At 46.8% G+C, this 27,861-nt stretch overlaps 1 protein-coding gene and 1 non-coding gene across 3 annotated transcripts in view; both read right to left on the bottom strand.

Annotated features, from left to right (window-relative positions):
* Nucleotides 1-1,193: 1,193 nt before the first annotated feature.
* The window catches only part of LOC129021636 (uncharacterized), a 49,770-nt gene continuing 23,102 nt past the window's right edge, over nucleotides 1,194-27,861 (bottom strand). Inside the window, exons 2-4 of one of the 2 annotated variants that reach the window (XR_008496099.1) lie at nucleotides 20,157-20,305; nucleotides 7,365-7,450; nucleotides 1,194-2,823 (exon numbers count right to left, since the gene is read on the bottom strand). Coding sequence is in view for 1 of the 2 variants with exons in the window: in XM_054467306.1 (XP_054323281.1) it covers nucleotides 2,741-2,823; nucleotides 20,157-20,305 (232 nt within the window). In the remaining variant the exon portion in view is untranslated. The remainder of the gene's footprint in view (nucleotides 2,824-7,364; nucleotides 7,451-20,156; nucleotides 20,306-27,861) is intronic. The other variant, XM_054467306.1, reaches the window with a different exon arrangement.
* On the bottom strand, nucleotides 2,199-2,387 carry LOC129022207 (U2 spliceosomal RNA). The gene has a single exon (XR_008496292.1). It is a non-coding gene; the product is annotated as a U2 spliceosomal RNA (small nuclear RNA).

Genomic DNA, 27,861 nt, shown 5'->3' with positions numbered 1-27,861 from the left:
ATTAAGTTACAAATGGAGTAATTGGTTTCCTGTCTATTTCTCCTATAGAAAGCAAGGTCTGTGAGAGGGGGGAATCTTGTCCATCTTGCCTACCACTGAATTCCCAGCACCCAGCAATAGGCCCTCCTACAGAAGAGGTGCTCAAGAAATGGGCAAATCAAAGCAGGTTACCCTGCTTTGGTTAGGAGCACACATTTGGAAGTTGAATCAACTTAGTTTTGAATTCTGCTCTGCTGTTTGTTACCTGTGTGATCTCAGGCAAGTTGTTTAACTTCTCTGAGTCCCTGTTTCCTCATCCACTCCATGGTGATCATTGTGGGTATGTAATGACTATCAAAAAATAATTATTTGAGGGCAGGCACCTAGTAAGTGCTGAGTCTTGGATTCATACTCAGGTCGGCCTGACTCCAAAGCTATACTCTTTCTCTGAAGCAAGCTGCCAGAGCCGGTTTCGCCTTGCTCTTGGTGTCTCTTCTCATACTCTTCCCATCTCAGGATCAATCCCTGGCCAGAAGATGAGGCATCTGCTTGCTGCAGTGAGTCCAAGATAATTTGAGGACGGCCTTCAGGAATAACAGTGCATCCACACTACTCCACTCTCCCAACCCCCGTTTCCCAGGGAGAATCTACATTTGCTTTTTTTTTTTTTTTTTTGAGATGGAGTCTCTGTCACCCAGGCTGGAGTGCAGTGGCGCCATCTGGGCTTACTGCAACCTCCGCCTCCTGGGTTCAAGCAATTATCCTGCCTCAGCCTCCCGGGTAGCTGGGATTACAGCCACACACCACCACACCCAGCTAATTTTTGCAATTTTAGTAGAGACAAGGTTTCACTATGTTGGTCCGGCTGGTCTCGAACTCCTGACCTCGTGATCTGCCCACCTTCGCCTCCCAAAGTGCTGGGATTACAGGCATGAGCCACTGTACCCGGCCTGCATTTGCTTTCCAGGTACCTCCAAAGAAGACTAGGTAGGCATGAAAACAGCACAGACTTCACAATGGCAGACCGAGGACATCCCCGTGCACAGACATGGAAATATCCGGGCAGTCTTGTCACAGGCTGAACTTCTCTGCCAGCATGTGTGGCTGGCAGTGCTCAGAGGTTGACTGACTTACTCTGTCTTACAGAGACCACTCCTGACTCCTAACACTTCAAACACATGTCCCCACCATATGGTACTTGAGGAGATTATTGATAGTGCATGGACAAGCATTTTAATTCTAATAGATATGTATTTCGATGTGTATGAGAAAAAATAACCATTGTTTTAAGGATATAACTGGGATGAGGCTTTTTAAAAAAGTGATTGATTTACATAAAAACATATAGGAATAGTGCACAGAGCGGACATATAAGACAAACTCCAGGAAGGTTATAGGCAAATAAATGAGGTTTGGGAAACACTGCTTTAAATCAAGACTGTTCACTCATGGACCATCCCAACCCTTATAAAAATAACTAGCAGGTGAAAACTGGTAATGTAGGTCTGTCTCCAAAGTATGCATTGGGAACAGTGGACGGTTTATAGATAATCCACTAAAAGAAGAGCTCCACATACAAATACATACATTATTATATTTACAGTTAAACAGGTTTTTTCCCAGGTGCCTTCTCAGGGTCTTCCATATGTAAATACTTATGTGACTCTTGAAAAGAGGGACATGGTGTGCAGCATCTCCAAAATGTAGGCAAACCTGGCCAGGAGCGGTGGCTCATGCCTGTAGTGCCAGCACTTTGGGAGGCCGAGGGCGGCGGGGTGGATCACCTGAGGTCAGGAGTTCGAGACCAGCCTGGTCAACATGGTGAAAACTCGTCTCTAACTAAAATTACAAAAATTAGGCCGGGCGCAGTGGCTCACGCCTGTACTCTTAGCACTTTGGAAGGCCAAGACAGGCAGATCACCTGAGGTCAGGACTTTGAGACCAGCCTGGCCAACATGGTGAAACCCTGTCTCTACTAAAAATACAAAAATTAGCTGGGCATGGTTGGCACACACCTGTAATCCCAGCTACTTGGGAGGCTGAGGCAGGAGAATTGCTTGAATCCTGGAGGCAGAGGTTACAGTGAGCCGGGATGGTGCCACTGCACTCCAGCTTGGGTGACAGAGTGAGACTCCGTCTTGGAAAAAACAATGTAGGTAAATCCAAAAACACTTTTTTCCAGACTACCTCTTGAGACTTGGGCTTTTTGGGGGTGGTAGAGAGGGTGCACCATTCCTGGAGGTACTGCAATCCAGGCCAATGTGTAGAGTGGACAGAGCAAGCTCTTATTCCATCTCCTTGCTCCAAAAATCTATTTATTATATTATCCTCAGATAGAGGATGTATCAGATATTAAACTGGTAAGAACAGATACTGCACATGATCTTAGCCAGAGGCCAAAAAGCAATGAGACTTGAGCTTTTTGAAATGACTGAACCTCGAGACTCTTGATCTAGGTTGTCACCCAAGATCTAGTTCTTATTCATTTGATTCTGACTCTTTTAGGCCAGTTATCAACCTGGCCCAACTCTTGTCTCCCAGAACTGAACACCTGTAGGGTTGTCTAAACAACTCTTGCTTTTCAGGGACCCATCCATCTGCACACTTTCCCCGGACTGCAAGATTATGGAGGAACAAGATACACAAATACACAGATGTGCTGCTACAGTTGTTTGGACCAGGATAGGCACTTGATCCAAGCTGAGCCACTCAGGTTAACTTCCTTAAGGCTCTAGAATTTGGAAGAGAAGAGTGGTTCCATCTATCTTCTTGTGGATAGATCTGTAGTATGTAGATTAGGGAGCTGTTCCTGGCGATACTTGCTGTCGGAAGGGCCAGAGAAACCTGGAGGTGGGGGAGGATATAGGAGAAAGTGGGTGGAGGAAGAGAAGAGATAGGAGATAGAAGTCCCTGCCGCCATATGGCTCTCACCTGTAAGCCTAACACTTTGGGAGCCTGAGGCGGCTGGATCATTTGAGCCTAGGAGTTTGAAGCCAGCCTGTGCAACATGGCAAAATCCTGTCTCTACAAACAAAAATTAGCTGGGCATAGTGGTGTGTGCCTGTAGTCTCAGCTACTAGGGAGGCTGAGGTGAGGAACACCTGAGAGGCTGAGGCAGCAGTGAGCCAAGATCGCGCCACTGCACTCCAGCCTGGGTGACAGAGTGTCACCTCGTCTCAAAAAAGAGAGAGAGAGAGGACCCTGATGAATGAAGTTCAGGACCCTGGTTCCTACTTTCTCCTGAAGCCTGGTTGCATGGTTCCTGTTCTGGCACCTTTAAATTGATTTCCCCTTTTGCTTAATTGCACTCTGATGGGTTGGCCCTAATCACTATTTGATTCCTGGGTACTCACAAGGCCTCTGTCATCCTTTTGGCACCCCCTCTGGGGCTATCATGCTGTGGAACAGGATGCCCCTCCTGACGTTTTGACCCTTGGATGCTGGCACATTCTTGACTTTGCCAATTCTTTGACAGTGATGTCTTCTACCAGCTCTCCCCACCCATGCCTAAGAATCTGCTGCCCTTTCAAGATTCCAATACCCTTGGAAAAGAACCTGCTGGGTGCTCAAGAAAGGAGATTCAGGCTGGTGATCTCAGGAACAACCAGAAAAGCTCTTTGCCTCCTAGAATGAAACAGCTCAGCAATAGTTGAGATGTGTGGAATAAAAAGATCGGAATCAGGCCAGGCGCGGTGGCTCACGCCTGTAATCCCAGCACTTTGGGAGGCCAAGGCAGGCGGATCACCTGAGGTCGGGAGTTTGGGACCAGCCTGACCAACATGGAGAAACCCCTCTCTACTAAAAACACAAAATTAGCCAGGTGTGGTGCTGCACGCCTGTAATCCCAGCTACTAGGGAGGCTGAGGCAGGAGAATCACTTGAATCTGGGAGGTGGAGGTTGCAGTGAGCCAAGATTGCGCCATTGCACTACAGCCTGGGCAATGAGAGGGAAACTCCGTCTCAAAAAAAAAAAAAAAAAAAAAGGGTCAGAATCAATAAGAAACCTGGCAACTCTTGAATTATGAAATGAGAGGCAGTCAAGCAACAAAGATGTAGGATCCTGGCCATGTGGCTTGGGGCAAGAAAAGTAGTCCACTTGTATCTCCATTGTCTTCCTGCCAGAATACATCCTTTCTGTGATGAGGACATTTATTCATTCAACCAGTATTCCCTGAGGAATGAAGGCAAATAGGTACTACTTACCTATTTGAGGTTGGTAGGTCCTATACTAAGCCCTAGAGATATAGCTATTTATAAGACCTAATCCTCATTTTGGAAGAGTGCCTAGTCTGATAATGAGACAGACGTATTCCCCAACTGTAACGCTAAGGTATAAGGAATAATAGGGAAGAGGGGGCCAGCCACCAGTTGCTGTGGGAACTCTTGAGTAAAGGAGCACATCCAACTCACCAGTGGTGGTGGGGGCAATATTAGGAAAGGTTTCTAGTTGGACACTATTCTTGAAAGATGAGGGGGTGCTAGCCTGTGGAAGAGAAGAAAAGATATTGCAAGAAGAGAGGCAATATATGCAGAGCCATAGCTTTGGTCAGGATGGAGCAGAAGGTAAAAGTGAAGATGTAACCAATGTAGGCTGGGCAGGTGGGAGAGGCCCTCCCAGTGCTGGTGGAGATACTGCAAGGTGAACTGTGACAGGGTTTTAAACAGGTATGAGAACAATCACAGGCAGCAGAGGGGGAACAGTTTGGTGGAATTGACACTGGAAAAAAGCAGATTAGCTCGGAGGTCCAGGGAGACCATTGTGGTTCATAAGCAACCTTAATCATGGAAGATCATTTGGAATACCTGAAGATAGAAAGTATCTGTATCTGTGATGGGGACAGAAGGATTTGGCCTGTGTCAAGGGTATAGCCCAAAGAGAAATTGTGAAGCAGCTCTCTCTGAATCCCCCTCTCTCAATGTGTGCTGCTGGGACATCCTGCGGCTGCCTGAGTCCAGCTGCCTCCAGCTAGAGAACCAGCAGGCAGTGGGAGGCATAGAGGCAGAGACCAGGCTCCAGGAAACACTGGAAGATTCTAGGAGTGAGAGAAGCTCCCAGATGCCTCAGCATGACTCCCCAAGAAAATGGAACAGAAGTAGCTGCCTCACTCAGTAACCAGCAGGTGATCCTTTAGCCAAACTTGTGTTTTGAAAAGGCCTACTTCCCCATCCTCCCTCCCCACAAGCCCTCCAAGTCCTCAATCCCCTCCCTTCCACCTCCCCAGAGCCTATTTCACTCAAGCATCTTCTCTCCCTCCTGCATGGCAACTTCTCCTCCTCCCAGTTTTCCTCCTTGACCCTGTTAAAATTCATGTCTCACGTTAATTGGTTGCTTACCATATCTCTGCCCTGTGCTGAGTGCTTCACATACATTTTCATATAATCATTGCAATAACCATATGAAACAGGGGCTACTTGTTCCACTATTTTACAGACAAGGAAACTGAGACTTAGGACAGTTAAGTAAGTTAACTTGCCCAAAGTCACACAGCTGTTGAGTGGTGGGGCTATGATTTGAACTCAAGCAGTGTGTGTGTATGGAGCCCAGTCTTAGAACCCCTAACCTGCTTCCCAAGTTGTCCTTAGGTCACTGTTGCCCTCACCTGTGTTTGAAAGATTCAGAAAGGACAGTCTACACGTGCTGCCTTTTCTGCTTTATTTTTCATTCCTTTAACACTGTTAGTCTGGCTTCTATTCTAATCAGGGACTTCCTAGTTTCCAAATAGAGTAGCCTATTCTTCTCCACCTTCCTGCAGCACTCAGTGAGGTGGATGAGCACATTCTTTGAGGTCCTTTGCATTTGGATCCAATGACCATTAATTCTCCCGGCTTTTTTCTTACCTCTCCAAATACCATTTCTCTCTCCCTCTCTTCTTTCAGCACAATTTAATGGATCCCCAAGATTATATCATCAAACTTGTCTTCTCTCTATATGCCCCCCTCTTAGTAGCCTTATTTTTATTTTGAGACGGAGTCTCACTCTGTTGCCCAGGCTGGAGTGCAGTGGTGTGATCTCAGCTCACTGCAACCTCACCTCCCAGGTTCAAGTAATTCTCCTGCCTCAGCCTCCCGAGTAGCTGGGATTACAGGTGCCCATCACCACACCTGGCTAATTTTTGTATTTTTAGTAGGGACGAGATTTTAACATGTTGGCCAGGCTGGTCTCAAACTCCTGACCTCAAATAAGCTGCCCACCTTGGCTTCCCAAAGTGCTGGATTACAGGTGTGAGCCACCGAGCCCGGCCAGGTAGCTTCTTAAATGAATGTCTCCAGCCTTGACTTCTTTTTAGAAACATAGAAATATTTACCCATATGCCTATTTCATGTGTCCACCTGATGACCCCCACAGCCCTTTGGTCCTGGGTTCAGCTTTTCTCCTGAAACTGCCCTTCACTTCTATGGTCTCCGCTTAGCGAATAGCTCTATTCCTCCCAGTCACTCAGGCTCAGAACCTTGAAGCCTCTTGAGTTAACCCTTGATCCTGTCCTCCACATCCCATTGGTGGCTACTACCTGTATGGAATCTGCCCAAGACTTTCTTTTGTAATTGTCCCTCCTTCCCCAGGTTCTCATTGTATCCTGACCCTTCTTTGGCTTCCCTGCATCACACACACACACACACACACACAGAGTCAACTATAAGCCAGGTACCATGCTAGTATTAGGAATTCAGCTGTGAACTAGAAAGACAAGGCCCCTGCTCTCAAGGAGCTCAGGTCTGGTGGGTGAGACAGAAAAGGGAACAAGTAATTGTCCCTTACTGTGATGAGTGCCTCGAGGATAAAGTACAGTGTGTTTGCAGTAGGAGCCCTTTAGAAGAACTGCCATCCAGAATTACAGAGTCAGGCACAGATTTCCAGTGGAAATGGCACTTAAACTTAGGTCTCAAAATGGAAACAGAAGTCAGCCAGGTAAAGGTTGGGAAGAATAAAGAAGGCAAGTGAGGGAGACAAGCACACAAGGCCAAGAGAACAGATGGGCAAAAATTTGGAAACTGGAAAGAGCAGGGTTTATGTGGGGAACTGCTGGTAATTCAGTATGGCTAAGGGGTAGAGGGTGAAGAGGAGTAGTGAGAGATGAGGCTGGAGGGGTAAGCAAGGCCCAATTCATGCAGGATCTCTAAGGCATTTGCAGTTTATCTTCATAGCACTGGGAAGTCACTGTGAGCTGCTATGAGCAATGGAGGAACATAATATGTGTTTTAGAAAATACTACCTACAGGCCAGGCATGGTGGCTCATGCCTGTAATCCTAGCACCTTGGGAGGCTGAGGTGGGCAGATTGCCCGAGCTCAGGAGTTTGAAACCAGCCTGGGCAACATGGCGAAATCCCATCTCTAGTAAGAATACACACACACACATATAAATTAGCTGGGTGTGGTGGCACACACCTATAATCACTTAAACCTGGGAGGCAGAGGTTGCAGTGAGCTGAGATTGCACCATTGCACTCCAGCCTGGGCGACAGAGCAAGACGCTGTCAAAAAAAAAAAAAAAAAAAGAAGAAAGAAAATGGATTTAAAGTATTCAAGACGAGGCTTGGCTAGGCATGGTGGCTCACACCTGTAATCTCAATGCTTTGGGAGACCAAGGTGGAAGGATTGCTTGAGCCCAGGAGTTCAAGACCAGCCTAGGCAAGATAGCAAGACCTCATCTCTCCCCACAAAAATGTTTTTCAAATTAGTCAGGCATGGGAATATGCACATGTAGTCCTAGCTAGGCAGGAGACTGAAGTGTGGGGATTACCCGAGCCCAGGAGTTTGAAGTTACAGTGAGCTGTAATCATGCCACTGCACTCTACAGAGTGACAGAGTGAGACCGTGTCTCTAAAACAGAACAAAACACTACACAAAGCTTGTTAGAATACAGTTAAGAGGTTATTGTCATCATTGAGGCAAAAGTGATGATGATGGCCCTGATCAGCAAAAAAGCCATGAGGATGGAGAGAAGTGTATGTGTTTGGGGGATATTCATGACATAGGGTTAATGTATTAGCAACTGATTATATATATACCAAGGAAAGGGAGTGGGTGAGTTAAGGATGAGGATGGCAGTGCATTCACAAAGACAGGGAACACTTGGGATCTGTTTTAAGGAAAGATGATGAGTTCATTCTGTACATGTTGAGTTTGAAGTGTCTGTGGGTTAGCTGAGTCAAGATGTCTAGTAGGCAGCTGAATACGTGAGTTTGGAGCTCAGGAGAGGGACTGCAGTTTGTTAGTATCATGGTAGTGCCTGGAGTTAATTACACTAGATGACATCATTTGGGAGGGCCTGGAAGGACAGCCTTATTTTAGGAATGGGCCTGAGTTAGGAATGAAATAGAAGGTGAGGAAGTGGAGATAGCAAGTTTGAACAAGTCATTCAAAAGATTTAGCTACAAACAGTAGGAAGAATATAATGCAGCAACTAAAGTAGCCTGGCGTTAAGAGAGGGTTTTTGTTTCTTTGTTTATGATGGACATGACATACTCATGTCTAATAGGAAGGTCTGCGATTTCCAGTTCAGGGCCTTTTGGCTCATCCCAGCACCCTTGACAAAGTACTAGCACAGTTGATATGCCAGGAACTCTGGGTCAGATAAAGAGTGAGGTCCGTTCGGAGGAGACACCCCTCTTTGCCCCTAAGAGGTGACAAGCTGCTTCCAACCTCACCTCCAAGATTCTGGTACCTTTCCCATAGGAACTCACTTGAGGATTGACTCACAGAACTAGTTTTTCAGGATGGCTCATGCAGGCCCCTGAGGATATTCTCCTCCCAAAGGACAGAGTCCAGGCCTACAGGGTCTGTCCCTACCTTTCCAGGATCAGCTATGGGTGCCTGGAAAGGGGCCTGGCAGAACAGACACCAGCTCTAGTGGTGGAACTAGAGAAAGATACTCAGAGCCCAGGAAGATGGAAGTTCCTCATCAGATTCTGCAATGCAGTCAAGTTCCACTGACATTCCCTGATGCCTATTTGGTGCCAGGCCCGGCTAGTAGTTCTGTGATGAACTCAACATGGCTTCCACCTGGAGGTAGAGAAAATAGACAATTACAATACAGAGTTCTGGGACCTCGTGAGAGAGCCCTCAGGGCTGGAAAGCCAGGAAGACTCTTCCTTGGGAGCCCAGCCTTAAGGGTTTGATGGGGGAAAGATAATGCTAAAAACTCTAAATTCTCCCACTGACCCAGAACTTAGCTTTCCTTCTATTTTTGGAAAACATAACCTAATAATTTAAACAACTATTTAAAACTATTTTTTTTTCTTCTGTGGACTTTTCCCTTCATGGTGAGCATTTGGGTTCAAAGGGGGAGACAGAACTTAGGGAAAATATTTGCACAAGTCCTTACAGAATGTTCAAACCTAGCGTTGGAACACCCAAATTAAAAGCAGGTGAGGCCCGCATTGCTGGATGTTGGAGAGCCCCTGGGTTCAATCCTTAGACCTTTTTTCTTTGTCCTCTTGATTCACTATCTTATTCACTCCTGTGGCTTTAAATACCAACTATATACTGAAAAGTTCTAAGTTCCTACCTAAAATCAGGGCCTTGCCCCCAGGTGTCAAACTTATGTATCCAGCTGCCTACCCAATATTCCTATTTGGACTTCCAACAGGCTTCTTAAACATAATGTGTCCCAAATCAACCCTCTATCTTTCCTCTCAAGCCTGTTCCTCCTTTGGTCTTCCCCAGTCATAGTTAATGGCTCAGGTCATCCTTGACTCTTTTTTTTTTTTTTGAGACAGTCTCGCTCTGCCGCCCAGGCTGGAGTGCAGTGGCAACATCTCGGCTCACTGCAACCTCCGCCTCCAGGGTTCAAGCAATTCTTCTGTCTCAGCCTCCTGAGTAGCTGGGACTACAGTTGCACACCACCATGCCCGGCTAATTTTTGTATTTTTAGTAGAGACAGGGTTTCACCATATTGGTCAGGCTTGTCTCGAACTCCTGACCTCTTGATCTGCCCACCTTGGCCTCCCAAAGTGCTGGGATTACAGGCGTGAGCCACCACGCCCCGCATCCTTGATTCTGTTTTGCCTGCCTACTTCCCCTTATCCAATTTGTCAACAAATCCTGTTGACTTCACCTTCAAATATCCTGATGTTAACCATTTCTCAGCATGCCCTTTGCTTTCACTTTAGCCCAAATCACCATCATCTCCACCTGGTTTAATGCGGGAGTCTCCTAACTGGTGTCCCCTGCTCTATGTTTGTCATCCCATGGTATATAGTCAGAACAAGTGATCCTTTAAAACGGAGTGGTCCTATTTAAGACTTGAGATCCTGGCCAGGCATGGTGGCTCATGCCTGTAATCTCAGCACGTTCAGAGGCCAAGGTAGGAGGATGACTTAGAGCCAGGAGTTCAAGATCATCCTGGGCAACAGTGAGATACTATTTCAATGAACATTTTTAAAAATTTAGCTGGGCCTGGTGGCACATGCTTCTAGTCCCAGGAGGCTGAGGCAGAAGGATCTCAAGCCCAGCAGTTTGAGGCTGCAGTGGGCTATGATCATACCACTGCACTCCAGCCTGGGTGACAGAGGAGACCTTGTCTGTTAAAAAAAAAAAAAAAAGAAAGAAAAAGAAAAGAAAAAGGGCTGGGCGCAGTGGCTCACACCTGTAATCCCAGCACTTTGGGAGGCTAAGGTGGGCGGGTCACCTGAGGTCAGGAATTCAAGACCAGCCTGGCCAACATGGTGAAACCCCATCTCTACTAAATACACAAAAAATTTAGCCAGGTGTCGTGGTGGGCGCCTGTAGTCCCAGCTATTTGGGAGGCTGAGGCAGGGTGAATTGCTTAAACCTACGAGGCCGAGGCTGCAGTGAGCAGAGATTGCGCCACTGCACTCCAGCCTGGGCCACAGAGTGAGACTCCATCTCAAGAAAAAAAAAAAAAAGAAAGAAGAAGGTCGGGTGCGGTGGCTTATGCCTGTAATCCCAGCACTTTCGGAGGCTGAGGCAGGTGGATCACCTGAGGTCAGGAGTTCGAGACCAGCCTGACCAACATGGTGAAACCCCGTCTCTACTAAAAACACAAAATTAGCCAGGCGTGGTGGCACATGTCTGTAATCTCAGCTACTTGGGAGGCTGAGAGAGGAGAATTGCTTAAACTCAGGAGGCAGACGTTGCAGTGAGTCAAGATCGCACCATTGCACTCTAGCCTGGGCAATAGAGTGAGACTCTGTCTCAAAACAAAACAAAACAAAAAGTAAGATCCTGTCACTCTTCTGCGCAAAACTTTCCAGTGGCTCCCATCTCATTCAGGGTAAAGTCAAAGACTTACAATGGCCCCAAGGCCCTGCCACACCTGCTCCCCTCCAAGGCCTCCCTTGACCTCATCTGCTGGTGCTGTACACCTTGGTCACCTCTTTCCAGCCACCCTGGGCTCTGTAAAAGCCTATCACACACCACTCATTCTCCAGCATTAGCCCTTTCATTTGTGGATCTTTCTACCTCGAACTTCCTTCCTCCAGATATCTCCATGGCCTAGTGCCTCTCTTCTTTCAGATCCTTGCTAAACTAAGACAGGCCCTGACTATTCTATTTAAAATTACAACCCCCTTCCCTCAGTTCTTCCCTCTTTCCATCCCTGCTTTATTTGTCTCCAACGCACTCGTCACCATTTGGCCTACGGAATATTTTACTTATTATTTTCCCCGTGTAGGATGTAATCTTGATGACAGCAGCAATTCGTATCAGCTTATTTATTTATGTATTTGTTATTTTTGAGACAAAAATAATACTATTTTGTCACCCAGGCTGGAGTACAGCAGTACAATCATGACTCACTGCAGCCTTGACCTCCTAGACTCAAACAATCTTCCCACTTCAGCCTGCTGAGCGGCTAGGGCTACAGGTGTGCGCCAACACGCTCAGCTAATTGTTTATATTTTGTAGACACAGAGTCTTCCTATGTCGCCCAGATTGGTCTCGAACTCCTGAGCTTAAAGGTGTTCTGCTTTGATATCCCAAAGTGCTAGGATTACAGGCATGAGCCACCGTGCCTGGCTTTCTCAGTTTATTTAGTGCCACATTTCTACCATCCACAGAAGTGCCTGACACACATAAGGTACTCAATTAACATTTGTTGAATAAATGAATTATGGGCTGCAACGGGCTCCTAATATGTGTCAAGCAGAGGCCTGAATGTACCAGAAAACTCCTTATAGTGAATAACATGATTCCCTTTTTTTTTTTTTTTTTTTTTGAGATGGAGTTTCGTTCTTGTTGCCCAGGCTGGAGTGCAATGGCACAATCTTGGCTCACTGTGACCTCCGCTTCCTGGGTTCAAGCGATTCTCCTGCCCCAGCCTCCCGAGCAGCTGAGATCACAGGTGCGAGCCAACACGCCCAGCTAATTTTTTTGTGTTTTTAGTAGAGATGGGATTTCTCCACGTTGGCCAGGCTGTTCTGGAACTCCTGACCTCAGGTGATCCACCCTCCTTGGCCTCCCAAAGTGCTGGGATTACAGGTGTGAGCCACCGCACCCGGCCATGATTCCCACTTTGCAGATAAGAAGATTGAGGCTTAAGTCTGAGTGTGGTAGCTCACGCCTATAATCCTAGCACTTTAGGAAGCCAAGGTGGGTGGATCACCTGAGGTCAGGAGTTTGAGACCAGCCTGGCCAACATGGCGACACCTCGTCTCTATTAAAAATATAAAAATTAGCTGGGCGTGGTGGTTCACGCCTGTAATCCCAGCTATTTGGGAGGCTGAGGCAGGAGAATGGCTTGAACCCGGGAAGTGGAGGTTGCAGTGAGCCCAGATCACACCACTTCACTCCAGCCTAGGCTAAAGAGCAAAACTCTGTCTCAAATAATAAATAAATAAATAAATAAATAAAAAGAAGACAGGCTTGGGGAAGCATAAGTGCCCTTTTCCTCTGTTCCTATAGCAACTTGCGCATGGCCCCAGTCTCAGCGCCTATCATACTGCACTCTCATTATCCATTTCCTCAACTAGATGTAAGACTTTATTTTATTTTATTTTTGAGATGGAGTCTTGCTCTGTCACCCAGGCTGGAGTGCAGTTGTGCGATCTCAGCTCACTGCAAGCTCTACCTCCTGGGTTCACGCCATTCTCCTGCCTCAGCCTTCCGAGTAGCTGGGACCACAGGCACCTGCCACCAGCCTGGCTAATTTTTTTTTTTTTTTTTTTGTATTTTTAGTAGAGATGGGGTTTCACCGTGTTAGCCAGGATGGTCTCGATCTCCTGACCTCATGATCTGCCTGTCTCAGCCTCCCAAAGTGCTGGGATTACAGGCGTGAGCCATGGCGCCTGGCTAGATGTAAGATTTTTAAGTTCAGGGACTATTCTATCTTTTATTTATTGTTGCATCTCCAACACCTCGCAGAAAGGTGGGCACATAATAGGTGCTTAAGTAATATTTGTTGCATGAATACATGAATGAAATGGGCAAGTCAGGATACAAACTCACAACTTTCAAAAAGAAAAGTCTGTGCCCACCCCACCCCACTCTGCCCTAGAGTGTTCCTGAGACAGCCATAGATCCAACAGTTAAGTCCCTCTCCCTGGCAGAGTGCCTTCTTGCAAATCCTCACCCACAGAGTCAGAAGTATTTTAGATAGGGAGAAGTATACACTGGCTGACAGTTCTTTCCTATCACACCAGGCAAACAGAAATCATTTCTCCAGTCAATCCCTGCCAGTCCTCTAGAGTCAAGGTCTCTCTTATTCCTCGCCTCCTGATCTGCAGTCTGCCTCCCTAGTTTCCCCAATCCTCAGCTGCTGGGTCGGGCTCCCTGCCCATCCATCCACTCACCCAGCCTTCAGCCAGCCAACAGCCTCTGTGAGCCTGCTCTGGGCCATGTGATAGCTGAACTAACCCCCATTCCATTCCCACTGTGAGCTGACTTGGTTCCTTAAGTCTTCATTCCAACAAACTCTTTTTTTTTGCCTCTTCTCTTTATACTCTCTGCCACCCCTGATCCCAAGTCTTCGGTCCATGGAGATGGCTCATTCCAACCATGGATGATTGTGGGCCTCTTGTCTCATCTGCTTCTTTCTCTTGGCTCTTAATTTCTCTAGATCAGTCATTTTTAAACTACTGTGTGTGTGTGTGTGTGTCTGTGTGTGTGTGTGTGTGAGAGATGGACTCCTTTGAGAAGCTGATGTGGGCTATGGTATCTCTTCCTCTAATAAATATTAATACCTATGCACTTAAAAACAGCATTTTGCATATAAGTTCCAGTGCACCTAGATCAAGATCTCTCCTTGCCTTCTCCCCTCCCCTCTAGATTTCTGGTTGTTTTTGGTTCCCAAATCAGTCCACCTGGTCTCCTTTCAGAAGCAGAAGCTTCTTCCTATGATATTATCAATACTGTTATTATTAACATCAACAGTGAGGTTTGTACATTTTTCATGCATCAACTGATTTCAACCTCTCAATAACCCCAAGAGAAAGGAACTATTATTGTCCCATTTTTACAGATGAGAGAGCTGCTTGGTTACATGTTTTGCCAAAATCACATGATTCTAAGTCCAGGGTTTCTTCCTCTGCACGATGGATGGTGTGTTGCCTATTATTAACCACTGTGTTTTTTTTTTTTTAACCTTTCCCATCTCCACCACCCAAAACCTACCTTCCCCACCCCTACCCTCACCCTATGGTGTATTGCCTATTATTCTTAACTGCTGTTTTCTTTGACCTCCTCCATTTCTACCACCTAAAAACCCTCTTCCTCACCACCACCCCCACTTCTCTGAAGCTCCCTCTTTCTCCCCCATCCACTCTTCAACTGACCACAGGTGGCTTCTTTGTAGTTGCTTGAGCATATGTGAGCCATGAAGGGGTTTCGTTTCCCCTTCTGTTCTCAGCCCAGCTGTGCCAGCCTCTGTGATCCTTGTGAGCTTTAAATGAGGCACTCCAGACCCTTCTTACGCAGGCCACGGCATTTCTGGAACTGCCACACCTAAAATCCATATGAGGAAGGAAAGAGACACCTATTTGAACACCTACATTGTACCAGGCCCCGTGCTTGACATAGAGACACTGAACTCAACCTTTAAAGGCCTCAGCTTCCAGGTCCTTCCAGGCATCTTACTGATGGGCACCTGGAGGCTCTGAGATGATTGGTCTGATTCCATCTGCTGTCTGTCTGTTTGTCTGTCTGTGGGTGGTTAGGGGCCTCTCGGTAGCATGGCTAACCCTTTTTTAATTTAATTTAATTTTATTTTTGAGACGGAGTCTAGCTTTGTTGCCAGGCTGGAGTGTAGTGGCACAATCTTGGTTCACTGCAACCTCTGCCTCTCTGGTTCAAGCGATTCTCCTGCCTCAGCCTCCTGAGTAGCTGGGACTACAGGCGTGCGCCACCATGCCCAGCTAATTTTTGTATTTTTAGTAGAGACAGGGTTTCACCACGTTGGCCAGGATGGTCTCGATCTCTTGACCTTGTGATCTGCCCACCTCAGCCTCCCAAAGTGCTGGGATTACAGGTGTAATCCCAGCCCGTACCCGGCCTTAAAACCTTTTATCAAAGTGTAATATAGGCCAGGTGCAGTGGCTCATGCCTGTAATTCAACACTTTGGGAGGCTGAGGTGGGCAGATATGGGAGTTTGAGACCAGCCTGGCCAACATGGTGAGACCCAATGTCTACTAAAAATATGAAAGAGTTAGCCAGGTTTGGTGGCACATGCCTGTAATCCTAGCTACTAGAGTGGCTGAGGCAGGAGAATTGCTGAACCTGGGTGGCAGAGGTTGCAATGAGCTGAGATGGTGGCCACTGCACTCCACCCTGGGCAACAGAGTAAGACTGTCTAAAAAAAAAAAAAATCATCTGAACTGAACCAAGAATCTGTAGCCTCAAAAGGGATTTGGCTGTAAACCAATCTTTCACTGAAGGCTCCAGAATCCCAAAGTGTGCTCTTAATAAATGGTCCAGAGCATGTCTTATCAGTTCCTCTGATGCTCGAGTTCTCTGCCCATTGTTGCTTTTTTTCTTTCTTTTTTTAAGTTCTGGAAAAAAAAAATTAGAGACTGGTTAGGAGCCCCCTACCCCACAGAGAACTCTAGCCTTGATCACGCCTTGATTACAAGTGACAGATAAATCATCATCTCATAAGGCCACATATTGCATTTTTTAGACAGATCTGGCAACTTAGATTTAAATTTTTTAAAACACACATGTGTGCGCACACATACACACACAATAAAAAAATCCTTGTTTGAGCTGAAATACGCTGCAATTTTTGTTCACTAATTCTAGTCCTGCCCTGGTGTGGCCTCCCATAATTAGTTTAGTCAATTCAGTAATCGAGTCTCAGGTGCTGAGGCACTTGAGGCAGACTTCCTGAACTCCACATTCTTCCTGTGGGGATCCTGGGATCTACTGAGTCAGGGATGTGGCTGTATCAACATTTGCCAAAGAACATTCCACTGGACACTAATCCCCCGTAAGGCCTTATGAAAACAGAACCCTGAGCTCAGATAAGTTGGGGAAATGCTATATTGCTCTTCTGGTCTTTATCACATCTCATTCCCCAGAAATCTTTATGAAAACAGAGCTCTGAGCTCAAGTAAGCTGGGGAGATGTTACATGTTCTCTGGTCTGTATCACATCTCACACTAGCACAGAGAAGACTCTTGAGGTCCTGAAGCATTAAAAATCCTGTTTCACTCTGTCAGTGACTGGTCTGACTTAGAATCCTTTTTTCCAAAGAGGAAAATGTCTATGAATTTTTCTCAGAATGAATGTCCTCCAATACAGGACATAGGCCAGTTAGCTGTAAGCATCCTCTAAAACTACACTGTCTAATCTGATAGCCGCTAGCACCCAGGACTACTGAGCACTTGAAGTGTGGCTAGTTCAAACTCAGATGTGCTTTGAGTGTGAAATATACACTGGATTTCAGATTCTTAGTACAAAAATAAAATGAAATATGCATACTTTTTATATTGATATATGTTGAAATATTGGGTTAAAATTTGTTATTAAAATTAATTTCATCTATTTACTGTTACTTTTTAAAACGTGGCTACTAGAGACCAGGCACAATGGCTCACACCTGTAATCTCAGCATTTGGGGAGGCTGAGGCAGGTGGATTCCCCTGAGCTCAGGTGTTTGAGACCAGCCTGGGCAACATGACGAAATGCTATCTGTACCAAAACTACAAAAAATTAGCTGGGTGTGGTGATGTGCATCTGTGGTCCCAGCTACTTGGAAGCTGAGGTAGGAGAATCACTTGAGCCTGGGAGACAGAGGCTACTAGAAAATTGATTTATTTTATTTATTTATTTTTTAGACACAGGGTCTCAGCCTGTCACCCAGGCTGGAGTGCAGTGGCACGGTCATGGCTCATGGCAGGCTTGAGCAATCTTCCCACCTCAGCCTCCTGAGTAGCTGGGACTACAAATGCATGCCACCATGCCTGGCTAATATTTGTATTTTTGTAGAAACAGGATTTTACCATGATCACTTGAACCACCCATCTCGGACTCCCAAAGTGCTGGGATTACGGGCATGAGCCACCGCACCCAACCCAAAAATTTATAATTATGCACATGGCATGCATTGTATTTTCATTGGAGAGTGCTGCTCCAGTGTTCTGTGCTGCTGGGGAAGGCTGTTTTGGGCTGCACAGGGAAATGTGAGAGGGAGGGGGTGGGTAGCCCAGTGTAGGAAGTATAAGGGAACTGCGGGATTCACTGGAAGGGCAGCTCAGGAAGCCTAAGAGCAGGGTGGTCAGGAAGTGGTGACTAAGCTGAGACCTGAAAGATGAGAAGGAGTTAGCTGGAGGAAGGCAGAGAAAACAGCAGGGGTCAAAGCCTTGAAGTGAAAGAGGAACTGTATGTATTCCAGGACGTCCAAGGCTTCAGGGGCAGAGGGTAGACAGTGACCCAACCTGACCCCCGAGAAGGCAGCAAGGGCCAAGACTTTTAGGCCAGGCAAGCCTCTGTAAAGGGTTTATCTGAGGGCACTGTGAAGCCACAGCAGAGTTTTCAGCTGGTTGAGACTAGACAGATTTGCATTTTAGAAAGATTGCCCCTGACATTTTGAGTGGGGTAGGGATGGATGGAAGGATAAACTGGAGGCAGAGGAGCTTTTACAGAAACTGTTGAAGTTATCTAAGAGGGAGATGATAAAAGTCTGGACTATGCTACATCCCTTTGAATTGAAGAAGCCAATGTTTAGGAAATAGACTTGGAGTGGGGACCACTAATCCCAGGCTATTTGGAGATGGAAATAGGGGAGAGGGTGGAGTCAACATTAATATCTGGGGTTCTGAGTAGTAAGGCTATGATGGGAGACCAGAAATCTATGGCAGGGGAAGAGGATGAGTTCAAGGTGACTTTGAGAAGCATGTGGGGTTATAAGTGGGAATATCTGAGACAAAGTAGATAGCCAGGTTTAGAGGTTGGAAGACAGTTATGGGCTGGAGATAGAGTTGGGCAGGAAATGTCTCCCCTATGAGCCTTAGGTTCCTTATCTGCAAAATGGGGATGTAATCTACTTCCCAGAGTTAGTGTGATGATTAGATTATGTAACATTGATGGCAGTGGTGGCCTGTCTAGAGTGGCCACTCCCATGATGCAGGCTGCAGTGGGGGAGGCACTCCACAGAACTAGCAGGGGCCGGGAACAGGCAGAAGCCCTGCTGTCTTCTGAGTTGACACAGTGGAAGCTTCACGCTCCTTGGGCACAGCTGCAGCTGCCCAAGCCAGGGCTGCAGACCCAGGCATCTCTGCACTCTTGGGGGCCCAGGAAGGCCCCCCTGCCCCTGCAGGCTCAGAAATACCTGCTTCCACTGCCTGGCCTCTCCCTGCTCCTGGCACCTGCTTCGATCTCAGAGCAAAGTTGAGGCTGATCCCAGGCGCTGTTGCAACCCAGCTGGGTGTTTGCATGCTTGGGGCAGCACTGACACACCAGCCCCCTGCCACTTTGGCCCACTTCAGACTTTGGGCACCAACTAACATGGAAGGGAGACCAAGGAAGGGCTGAGGGCAGCTCAGCACTGGCCTGCAGGTGCCCCTCTGCCTGAACAGCCTGGGTGCTATGAACAGTGGCAGGAGGCAGATAGGCTCTGGGCAAAAAGGGGCGGGTCCCTGGTGAAGCCTCACCTTCAATCCTGGGAAGGCCTGAAGCCTAGGGGCCAGGCTGCCAGTCCTGCAGATTGGAGTAGGAACTTATGGTGCCTTTTCTGGGCCTGCCCATGGCCACCCATGGACCAATCAGCACGCACTTCTTCCCCTCTGAAGCCCATAAGAACCCTGGACTCAGCCAGACTCAGAGAGATGTCAGGACAACCAGCTGCAGAAAGGAGCTATCCCCTCTGGAGTCTCCTCTCTGCTGGAAGCTCAGCAGACATCAGGACGACCAGCTGTGGAGAGGAGCTACCCACTCCAGGGTCTTGTAGCTCCTTTCTGTTGAGAGCTGAACATTAAAGTTGAACATTAGTGGACACCCTGGCAGCAGAGAGGAGCTAGCCACTGTGAGTCTGCTCTGAGCTGCTCTGTTGCTCAATAAAGCTCTTCAGCTTGCTCACCCTCCACTTGTCTGTGTACCTCATTCTTCCCGGGCATGGGACAAGAACTCAGGACCTCCTGAATGGCAGGGCTGAAAGAGCTATAACACAAACAGGGCTGAAACACACCTCTTGCTCACTATGTTGTGGGTAAGAAGAAGGGGAGAAGAGCTGAGGCCCTTTGGGGACCCCAGACCTAGGAGCTCCCTGAGCCAGGGCTGTGACACCCTCTTTGGGGGTCTGTGGTTCCTGACATATCCAAGCCCCCAAGAACCATTGCATTCCCCAGTGGCAGCAGTGGAAGCTGCTTGCAGGATGCCTGTTCCAGCTGCAGCCTCGTAGGAAGCCAGCACTCATGCTGGCACCTGGAGCTGCCCACTCCACCACAGCCATTGTTCCTGGCTGTGCACAGTGGCTGGACCCCACGCTTGCTTGCTCACACACACCCTTACCGCTCCACTCGCCCTTGGCAGGCATGGGATCCAGGCCATTAGCACGAGCTGAGCACAGTTTGCCAGGCCAAGTGGGCGCAGTGAGCCTGAGCAAAACTCTGGCAAAGGCACCACTGGCCACAGAGGTTTCTGGCTGGTGAAGTGACAGCCCAAGGATCCCATAACGACATGTTGGATGTGCCTGGCATTGCGCAGACACACAGTAGGCATTGGGAAGCATTGTTTCTTTCTTTCAGAGGATCTATCATCCTCGTTTCCCGCATGGCCAAACTTACCAAGGTCTTTGCAGCTTCTGCTTCCTTCTCTAGTACTCATCGGTCCCACATCTGTGCTTACAAAGTCCCTAGTGTAGTGATGGGGAGATGTTTCTGGAAGCAGTAGTGGGAAAGGGTGAGTGAAGGCAGCTCCTCCTGCCTGGGTAGTCCTAGAATAGGAAGGGGGTGAGCAGTCAATACATGCAGTGGAGAGGACTCTGGCCTGGGAGGAAGGAAGATAAGCTACTTGCCCCTACCCTGCCACCAGCACAATCAGTAAACCTTGCTCTGTTCTAAGCCTCAGTTTCTCCACTTCTTCAAGAAAGGGTCTTCCAGCTGAGCCCTTCCCTGTTTCTGTCCCTATCTCCTTCTCTCTCCCAGAAAGTCTCTTGCCTTCTCTTGACTCACAGAAGACATCACTTCCTTGAAGACTTGGCTCACTATAAGCCTCCTGGCGGCTCCTTCCTGGGGCACTGGGCCAAACTCCTGACAAGATTAAGAAGAGGTTTTGGAACTGGGCCAGACTAGGAAAACAGGAAAGATGACGAACAAAGCTTCCCTCCTTCTGAGGGTTGTTTATTCCAGTGTTCCTTCAGTTGAGTTTTCTGGGTACACAGCAGCCCTTGGCTTTCCATCCCATGTGCAGCCTCTGGCCCAGCACTTAGTGCACTCTCAGTCATAGAGCTTATCACACGGACTTGCTCCAGTGCCCACTTGTCCAACTGCCCCAAACTCCTGGAAACCAGAAAGAACACAGATGTATCTCAACTGAGTGCCTACCATATTTCCACAGGAGGAACTGTCTTCGCATAAAAGCCCCTCTGCAGCTCCTTAAGGTAAGCAGTGTTCTTTCCATTTTGCAGCCATGAAAACTGAGGCCAGGGAGGCTCCCCAAGGTCACCCAGCATGTTGGTGTTGGATCCAGAAATGGAGGGAGTTGGAAGGGAGAACGTCTTATCAGTTGAGACAATATTCTTTGGAGGCTGATGAACCTTTCTGAGTTTGAATTTTGACTGCCACTTACTGCCTGTGGAATCTGGACAAGTTCCTAGTGGGAAGCAGTTTTGGGTCACAGTGGGGATCACAGACTCTGGAATCAAATGTCAGTTCCACCATCTGCTAGTTATGTGACCTTGGGCAAGTTCCTTTGCCTCTCTGCACTTCAGTTTCCACAGCTGTCAAACAGGATAATAATAGTGCCTGCCTCATCAACTTGTCGTGTGGATTAAACGTGATAATCCTTGTGGGGCATTTAGCACAGTGTCTGGCCCATGGTCCAGTGCCATCTATGTCAGCTACGGTTTGAATGCAGGCCCCACTGACTCTGGCTACCACCTGTTTCCCTGCCTATCACCTGTCACCCTGGTGGCTCACTCAGCACTTGGCGTGCTGTAGGTGCTCCCGGGCTTACTGACTGAAGGAGTGGTTGGGAATTGACTCAGTATTTCTGAAAGCAGGCTTCTGACAATGTGTGGGAGGATTCTGGAGAAAGATGATTTTCAGGAGTTTCCCAACCAATCAGCAAGTAACGCTTTTTGCACGCTAGTATGGACTTAGACCAGTTTCAGATTGGTTCTCTGAATGTTACCTGTGCAATCAGAAGCATACCTATACTCACGCCTATAGAAGCAATCTATACTGATTGTGGAGTGTTCAAATGCTACATAAAGACCGAAAGCAGAGAGTTAAAGTTCTAAGTAAACTTGCTTCAAAAGGGTTGCCCACTGTTTATTTGAGGCATGTCCTTCCAGAATTTTCCTAAGCCCTATACCTTTTTTTGTTTTTTTTTTTTTGAGACAAGGTCTCACTCTGTCACTCAGGCTGGAGTGCAGTGGCGTATGATCTTGGATCACTGCAACCTCTGCCTTCTGGGCTCAAGCAGTCCTAGCACCTCAGCCTCCCAAATAGCTGGGACCACAGGTGCACACCACTACACCTGACTTTTTTTTTTTCTTTGTAGAGGCAGAGTTTTGCCATGTTGCCCACGGTGATCTTGAACTCCTGGGCTTAAGTGATCTGCCCGCCTCGACCTCCCAAAGTGCTGGGATTACAGGCATGAGCCACAATGCCCGGCCTCTATGCCTATGCCTCATTTTTGAGTGTCACTGTGTACCCTAGTCGGTGTTAGACACTGCAGGTCCCCAAAGAAGTAGAGATGACTGTCTGTACCTTAGGGGCAGGCACAGTTGGGGCGGGACCCAGAATTCATGGAACCCTTAATCAGCAATTAAAATGTCCACAGTACCAGTGACTCACTCATTTAATACGTACTTAACATTTGTGGTTCGGAGACCCGGAAATGACAAATCAAGGTCCTACTTGGTTTCAGAGTGAGCCCCGAGATTGAATCAGCAAGGAAACTTTTTGGTATACTTGCCCCGATTATGGGCCTGTCAACAAGCCTCAGTGGGAGGGCAGGATGGGTGATGTGTCCTCGCTGTCCAGAAAATTGTACTTTCTTGCCTCATTTATTGTATGTAGAGAAGTGAACTGAGGAGCCCGACAGGCCGGGCTTGCCACAGGTGGTTTCTAGGACTTTGGGTGACTCACTCCCTTCTCTGAGCCTCAGGTTTCTCATTTGAAGCATGGGGAGGATCCTCCTGCCTTGAAAGGCACATTTCTCATTCATTCATTCATTTGTAAAAGATGGTATTTCATAAAAATGTGGAGGGATGACTCAATAAACATAGCCATCTAGGGGGAAAAAAAGAATTGGGTGATTTGGTAGATTGTATTACTGTTCAGCAAATATTTACTTTCCCCAGCCCACACCACCACAGGAGGAATATACTTCCTCACCCTGTTGATATTGCACTTGGCCACGTGACTTGCTTTGGCCATGAGAATATGTGTGGAAGTCACAGGGGCCAGGCCCAAGGCACAAAGTGTTTCCATTCATCCCTTTGAGCAACTGTCCTCGGCCATGAGAACCACAAGTCCCAGACAGTGGAGGTTCCTTCAGCCTGGATTCCAAATGAGAAGATACATGAGACAGCCACCTACTCACCCCACAGCCTGGAGCCCAGCCCAGCCAGCCCCAGAAAGCCCTGCAGAGCCCCAGCTTGACCCACAGACCCCTGGGCAAGAAGTGAATGTTTACTGTTGTAAGCACCAGGCTTCTGGAAGTTGTCTTTTATGCATCATTGTCACAGCAAAATCTGACCAATGTGGATCCCTGGCTCACTCCTTATATTGACTTTAGCTTGGGTCTTGAGCAAGGATTTTCTTTTTTATTATTATTATTTTTTCGATACAGTGTCTCACTCTGTCACCCAGCCTGGAATGCAATGGTGCGATCTCGGCTCACTGCAACCTCCGCCTCCCTGGTTCAAGCAATTCTTCTGCCTCAGCCTCCCGAGTAGCTGGGATCACAGGGGCCTGCCACCACACCTGGCTAATTTTTGTATTTTTAGTAGAGACGGGGTTTCACCATGTTTGCCAGGCTGGTCTAGAACTCCTGGGCTCAGGTGATCTGCCCGCCTCAGCCTCCCAAAGTGCTGGGATTACAGGCGTGAACCACCATGCCCGACCGAGCAAGGATTTTCTCATTAGATGATATTTGACCTGAGATCTGAATGTTTAAGAGGAGCTAGTCATGTGGCCATCTAGGGGAGAAATGTGCCAGGCAACAGGAATAGCAATGCCGTGGTCCTGAGGCTGGAGGAAACTTGGCCTGTTCAGGAAAAGAAAGAAGGCCAGTGTGGGGCCAGGCATGGTGGCTCATGCCTGTAATCCTAGCACTTTGGGAGGCCGAGGCAGGCAGATCACGAGGTCAGGAGACTGAGACCATCCTGGCTAACATGGTGAAAACCCGTCTCTACTAAAAATACAAAAAATTAGCCGGGCGTGATGGTGGGCGCCTGTAGTCACAGCTACTCGGGAGGCTGAGGCAGGAGAATGGTGTGAACCCGGGAGGCAGAGCTTGCGGTGAGCCGAGATCACGCCACTGAACTCCAGCCTGGGCGACAGAGCAAGACTCTGTCTCAAAAAAATAAATAAATAAAATAAAAAAAGAGAGAAGGCCAGTGTGAAATAAATAAGGGTTGTTTGGTATCTGAGAGGGAGATAGTCTGAGCTCTAGACTCATATGTTCAATAGGGCACTTCAGGCTGGGCATGGTGGCTCACACCTGTAATTATTTTATTTTTAATTGACACATAATGATTGTATTTATGGGGTACAATGTGATGTTTCAATACATATATACACTATGATAATCAAATCAAGGTAATTAGAAAATCCATCACCTCAACCATTTATCGTTTCTTTGTGGCGAGAACATTTCAAATCCTCTTTTCTGCTATTTTGAGATGTACATTATTCTTAACTACAGTCACCCTATTGTGCAGTAGAACACCAGAACTTATTTCTCCTACGTAATTGTAACGTGGTACTTATTGGCCAACCTCTCCTCCTCCTCCCTCTACCAATCCCTCCCTAGCCTCTAGTAACCACTATTTTACCCTCTACTTCTATGAGATTTAAAACAAAAATTTTTTTTTTTGTTTTGAGACAGGGTCTTTGTCACCCAGGCTGGAGTGTAGTGGTGCAATTACAGCTCCCTGCAGCCTTGAACTCCTGGGCTCAAGTGATCCTCCTGCCTCAGCCTCCTGAGTAGCTGAGAACCACAGGAATGTACCACCCCACCCAGAATTTTTTTTTTTTGGGGTCAGAGTCTTGCTCTGTTGCCCAGGCTGGAGTGCAATGGCGCGATCTCGTCTTACTGCAACCTCCACCTCCCGGGTTCAAGCAACTCTCCTGCCTCAGCCTCCCGAGTAGCTGGGATTACAGGTGCCTGCCACCACGCCCGGCTAAATTTTTTTGTATTTATAGTAGAGATGGGGTTTCACCATATTGGTCAGGCTGGTCTCGAACTCCTGACCTCGTGATCCGCCCACCTCAGCCTCCCAAAGTGCTGGAATTACAGGCATGAGCCACCGCAACTACCCAGAAAAATTTTTAAATTTTTTGTAGAGATGGAGTCTTCATATGTTGCTCAGGCTGGTCTTGAACTCCTGGATTCAAGCAATCCTCCTTTCTTGGCCTCCCAAAGTGTTGGGATTACAGGCTTGAGCCACTGTGCCAAGTGGAGATCAATTTTTTTAGGTTCCACAGATAAGAACATACAGTTTGTTTTTCTGTGTCTGGCTTATTTCACGTAACATAAAGTCACCAGATTCATCCATGTAGTCACAAATGAACAGGATTTAGTTCATTTTTATGGCTGAATAGTATTCCATTGTTTACATGTACTCCATTGTCTTCATCCATTCATTCGTTGATGAACACTTAGGTTGATTCCATACACTGGCTATTGTGAATAATGCTGTAATAAATATGGGAGTACAGATACCTCTTTGACATGCTGATTTCATTTCATTTCATTTCCTTTATTTTATTTTATTTTATTTTCAAGACAGAGTCTCACTCTGTTGTCCAGGTTGGAGTGCAGTGGTGCCATCTCGGCTCACTGCAACCTCTGCCTCCCAGGTTCAAGTGATTCTCCTGTCTCGGCCTTCCAAATAGCTGGGACTACAGGCACGTGCCACAACATCCAGCTAATCTTTTGTATTTTTAGTAGAGACAAGGTATTACCATGTTGGCCAGGCTGGTCTCAAACTCCTGGCCTCAAGATCCACCTGTCACAGCCTCCCAAAATGCTGGGATTACAGGCATGAGCCACTGGGCCCAGCCTATTTCTTTTAGATGTATACCTAGTAGTTGGATTTGTGGATCATATGGTAGTTCCATTTTTAATTTTGGGGGGAACCCCCATACTGTTTCCTACAACAGCTGTACTAATTTACAGTTCCACCAACAGTGTGTAAGGGTTCCCTTTTGTCCGCATCCTCGCCAACACTCGTCTTTTGTCTTTTTGATAATAGTGGTTCTAACTGGAGTGAGATATCTGTTTATGGTTTTGCTTTGCATTTCCCTGATGACTGGTGATGTTGAGCATTCTTTCAAATATCTGTTGGCCATTTGTAAGTCTTATTTTGAGAAATGTCTATTCGGGTCTTTTTTCCACTTTAAAATTGGATTATTGGTTTGTTTTTTGTTTTTGTTTTTGGTTTGTTTATTGATATTGAGTTGTCTGAGTTACTTATATATTCTGGATATTAACCAGATGTATAGTTCGCAAATATTTTCTCCCATTCTGTGTGTTATCTCTTCATGCGTTGATTGTTTTTTTGTGCAGAAGCTTTTCAGTTTGATGTAATTCCATTTGTCTATGTTTGCTTTTGATGTCTGTACTTTATTTTTATTTTTGAGACAGTCTTGTTCTGTCGTCCAGGCTGGAGTGCAGTGGTGTGCTCTCAGCTCACTGCAACCGCCACCTCCCGAGTTCAAGCGATTTTCCTGCCTCAGCCCTCTGAGAATAGCTGGGACTACAAGCATATGTCACTACGACCAGCTAATTTTTGTATTTTTAGCAAATACGGGTTTTCGCCATGTTGGCCAGGCTGGTCTCGAACTCCTGACCTCACGTGATCCACCCACCTTGACTTCCCAAAGTTCTGGGATTACAGGCATGAGCCACTGCACCCAGCCTATGCCTGTGCTTTTGAGGGCTTATCTAAAAAGCCCTTGTCCAAAACAATGTCAAAAAATGTGTCCCCATGTTTTCTTCTAGTAGAGTTTCATAGTTTTGGATCTTAGATCTAAGTGTTTAATCCATTTTGAGTTGATTTTTGCATATGGTGAAAAGTAGGGGTCTAGTTTCACTTTTTTTGCATATAAATACCCAATTTTCCTGGCACCATATATTGATGAGACTGTCCTTTCCCCCGATGTGTGTTTTTTGCACCTTTGTTGAAAAATGAGTTGGCTGTAGTTGTAGGGATTTATTTCTGATCTCTTTATTCTGTTCCATTGGTCTATACATCTGTTTCTAAGTAGTTTGAAGTACTAGCCAATGTATTTTTTTTTTTTTGTATAATGCCTTTTATCTTATCACATTTCTCTGGTTCCTTTGGCCTTGGAGGTGGTTTTTATAGCAGAAGTGCAGAAAGAATGAAAATAAGCAAATATTAGCTTTTTTCCTTTTTAATATGGGAAATTTTAAGCATTTACAAAAGTAAAGAGAATAATGTAATGAACCCTTACATACTCATCACCCAGCTTAAAGTGATCAACTTACGGGTAAACTTTTTTTTTTTTAGATGGAGTCTTGCTCTGTCACCCAGGCTGGAGTGCAGTGGTGCGATCTCAGCTCACTGCAAGCTCCGCCTCCCAGGTTCATGCCATTCTCCTGCCTCAGCCTCCTGAGTAGCTGGGACTACAGGCGCCCGCCACCACGCCCAGCTAATTTTTTTTTTTTTTTTTTTTTTGTATTTTTAGTAGAGAGGGGGTTTCACCACGTTAGCCAGGATGGTCTCGATCTCATGACCTCGTGATCCGCCTGCCTCGGCCTCCCAAAGTGCTGGGATTACAGGCCTGAGCCACCGCGCCCGGCCGGATAAACTTCTTTAATTATATGCCCATCTACCCTCTCCTTTATGGAATAATTTCTGTGCAGATCTCAAACATCATATCATTTCATCAGAAAACATTTCTCCATGTCTCTCTAAAAAAGGAACTTTAAACACATAGCCACAATTATTATTATTACACCTAAAAAACCAACAATTCTTAATATCATCCAATATCCAGTCCATGTTTAAATATACTGAATTGGCCGGACACGGTGGCTCATGCCTGAATCCCAGCACTTTGGGAAGCCGAG

Source organism: Pongo pygmaeus, chromosome 21, assembly GCF_028885625.2.
Source record: "Pongo pygmaeus isolate AG05252 chromosome 21, NHGRI_mPonPyg2-v2.0_pri, whole genome shotgun sequence".
In the NCBI taxonomy this organism is placed as follows: Eukaryota; Metazoa; Chordata; class Mammalia; order Primates; family Hominidae; genus Pongo; species Pongo pygmaeus.
This window is presented reverse-complemented; position numbering and strand designations above follow the sequence as displayed.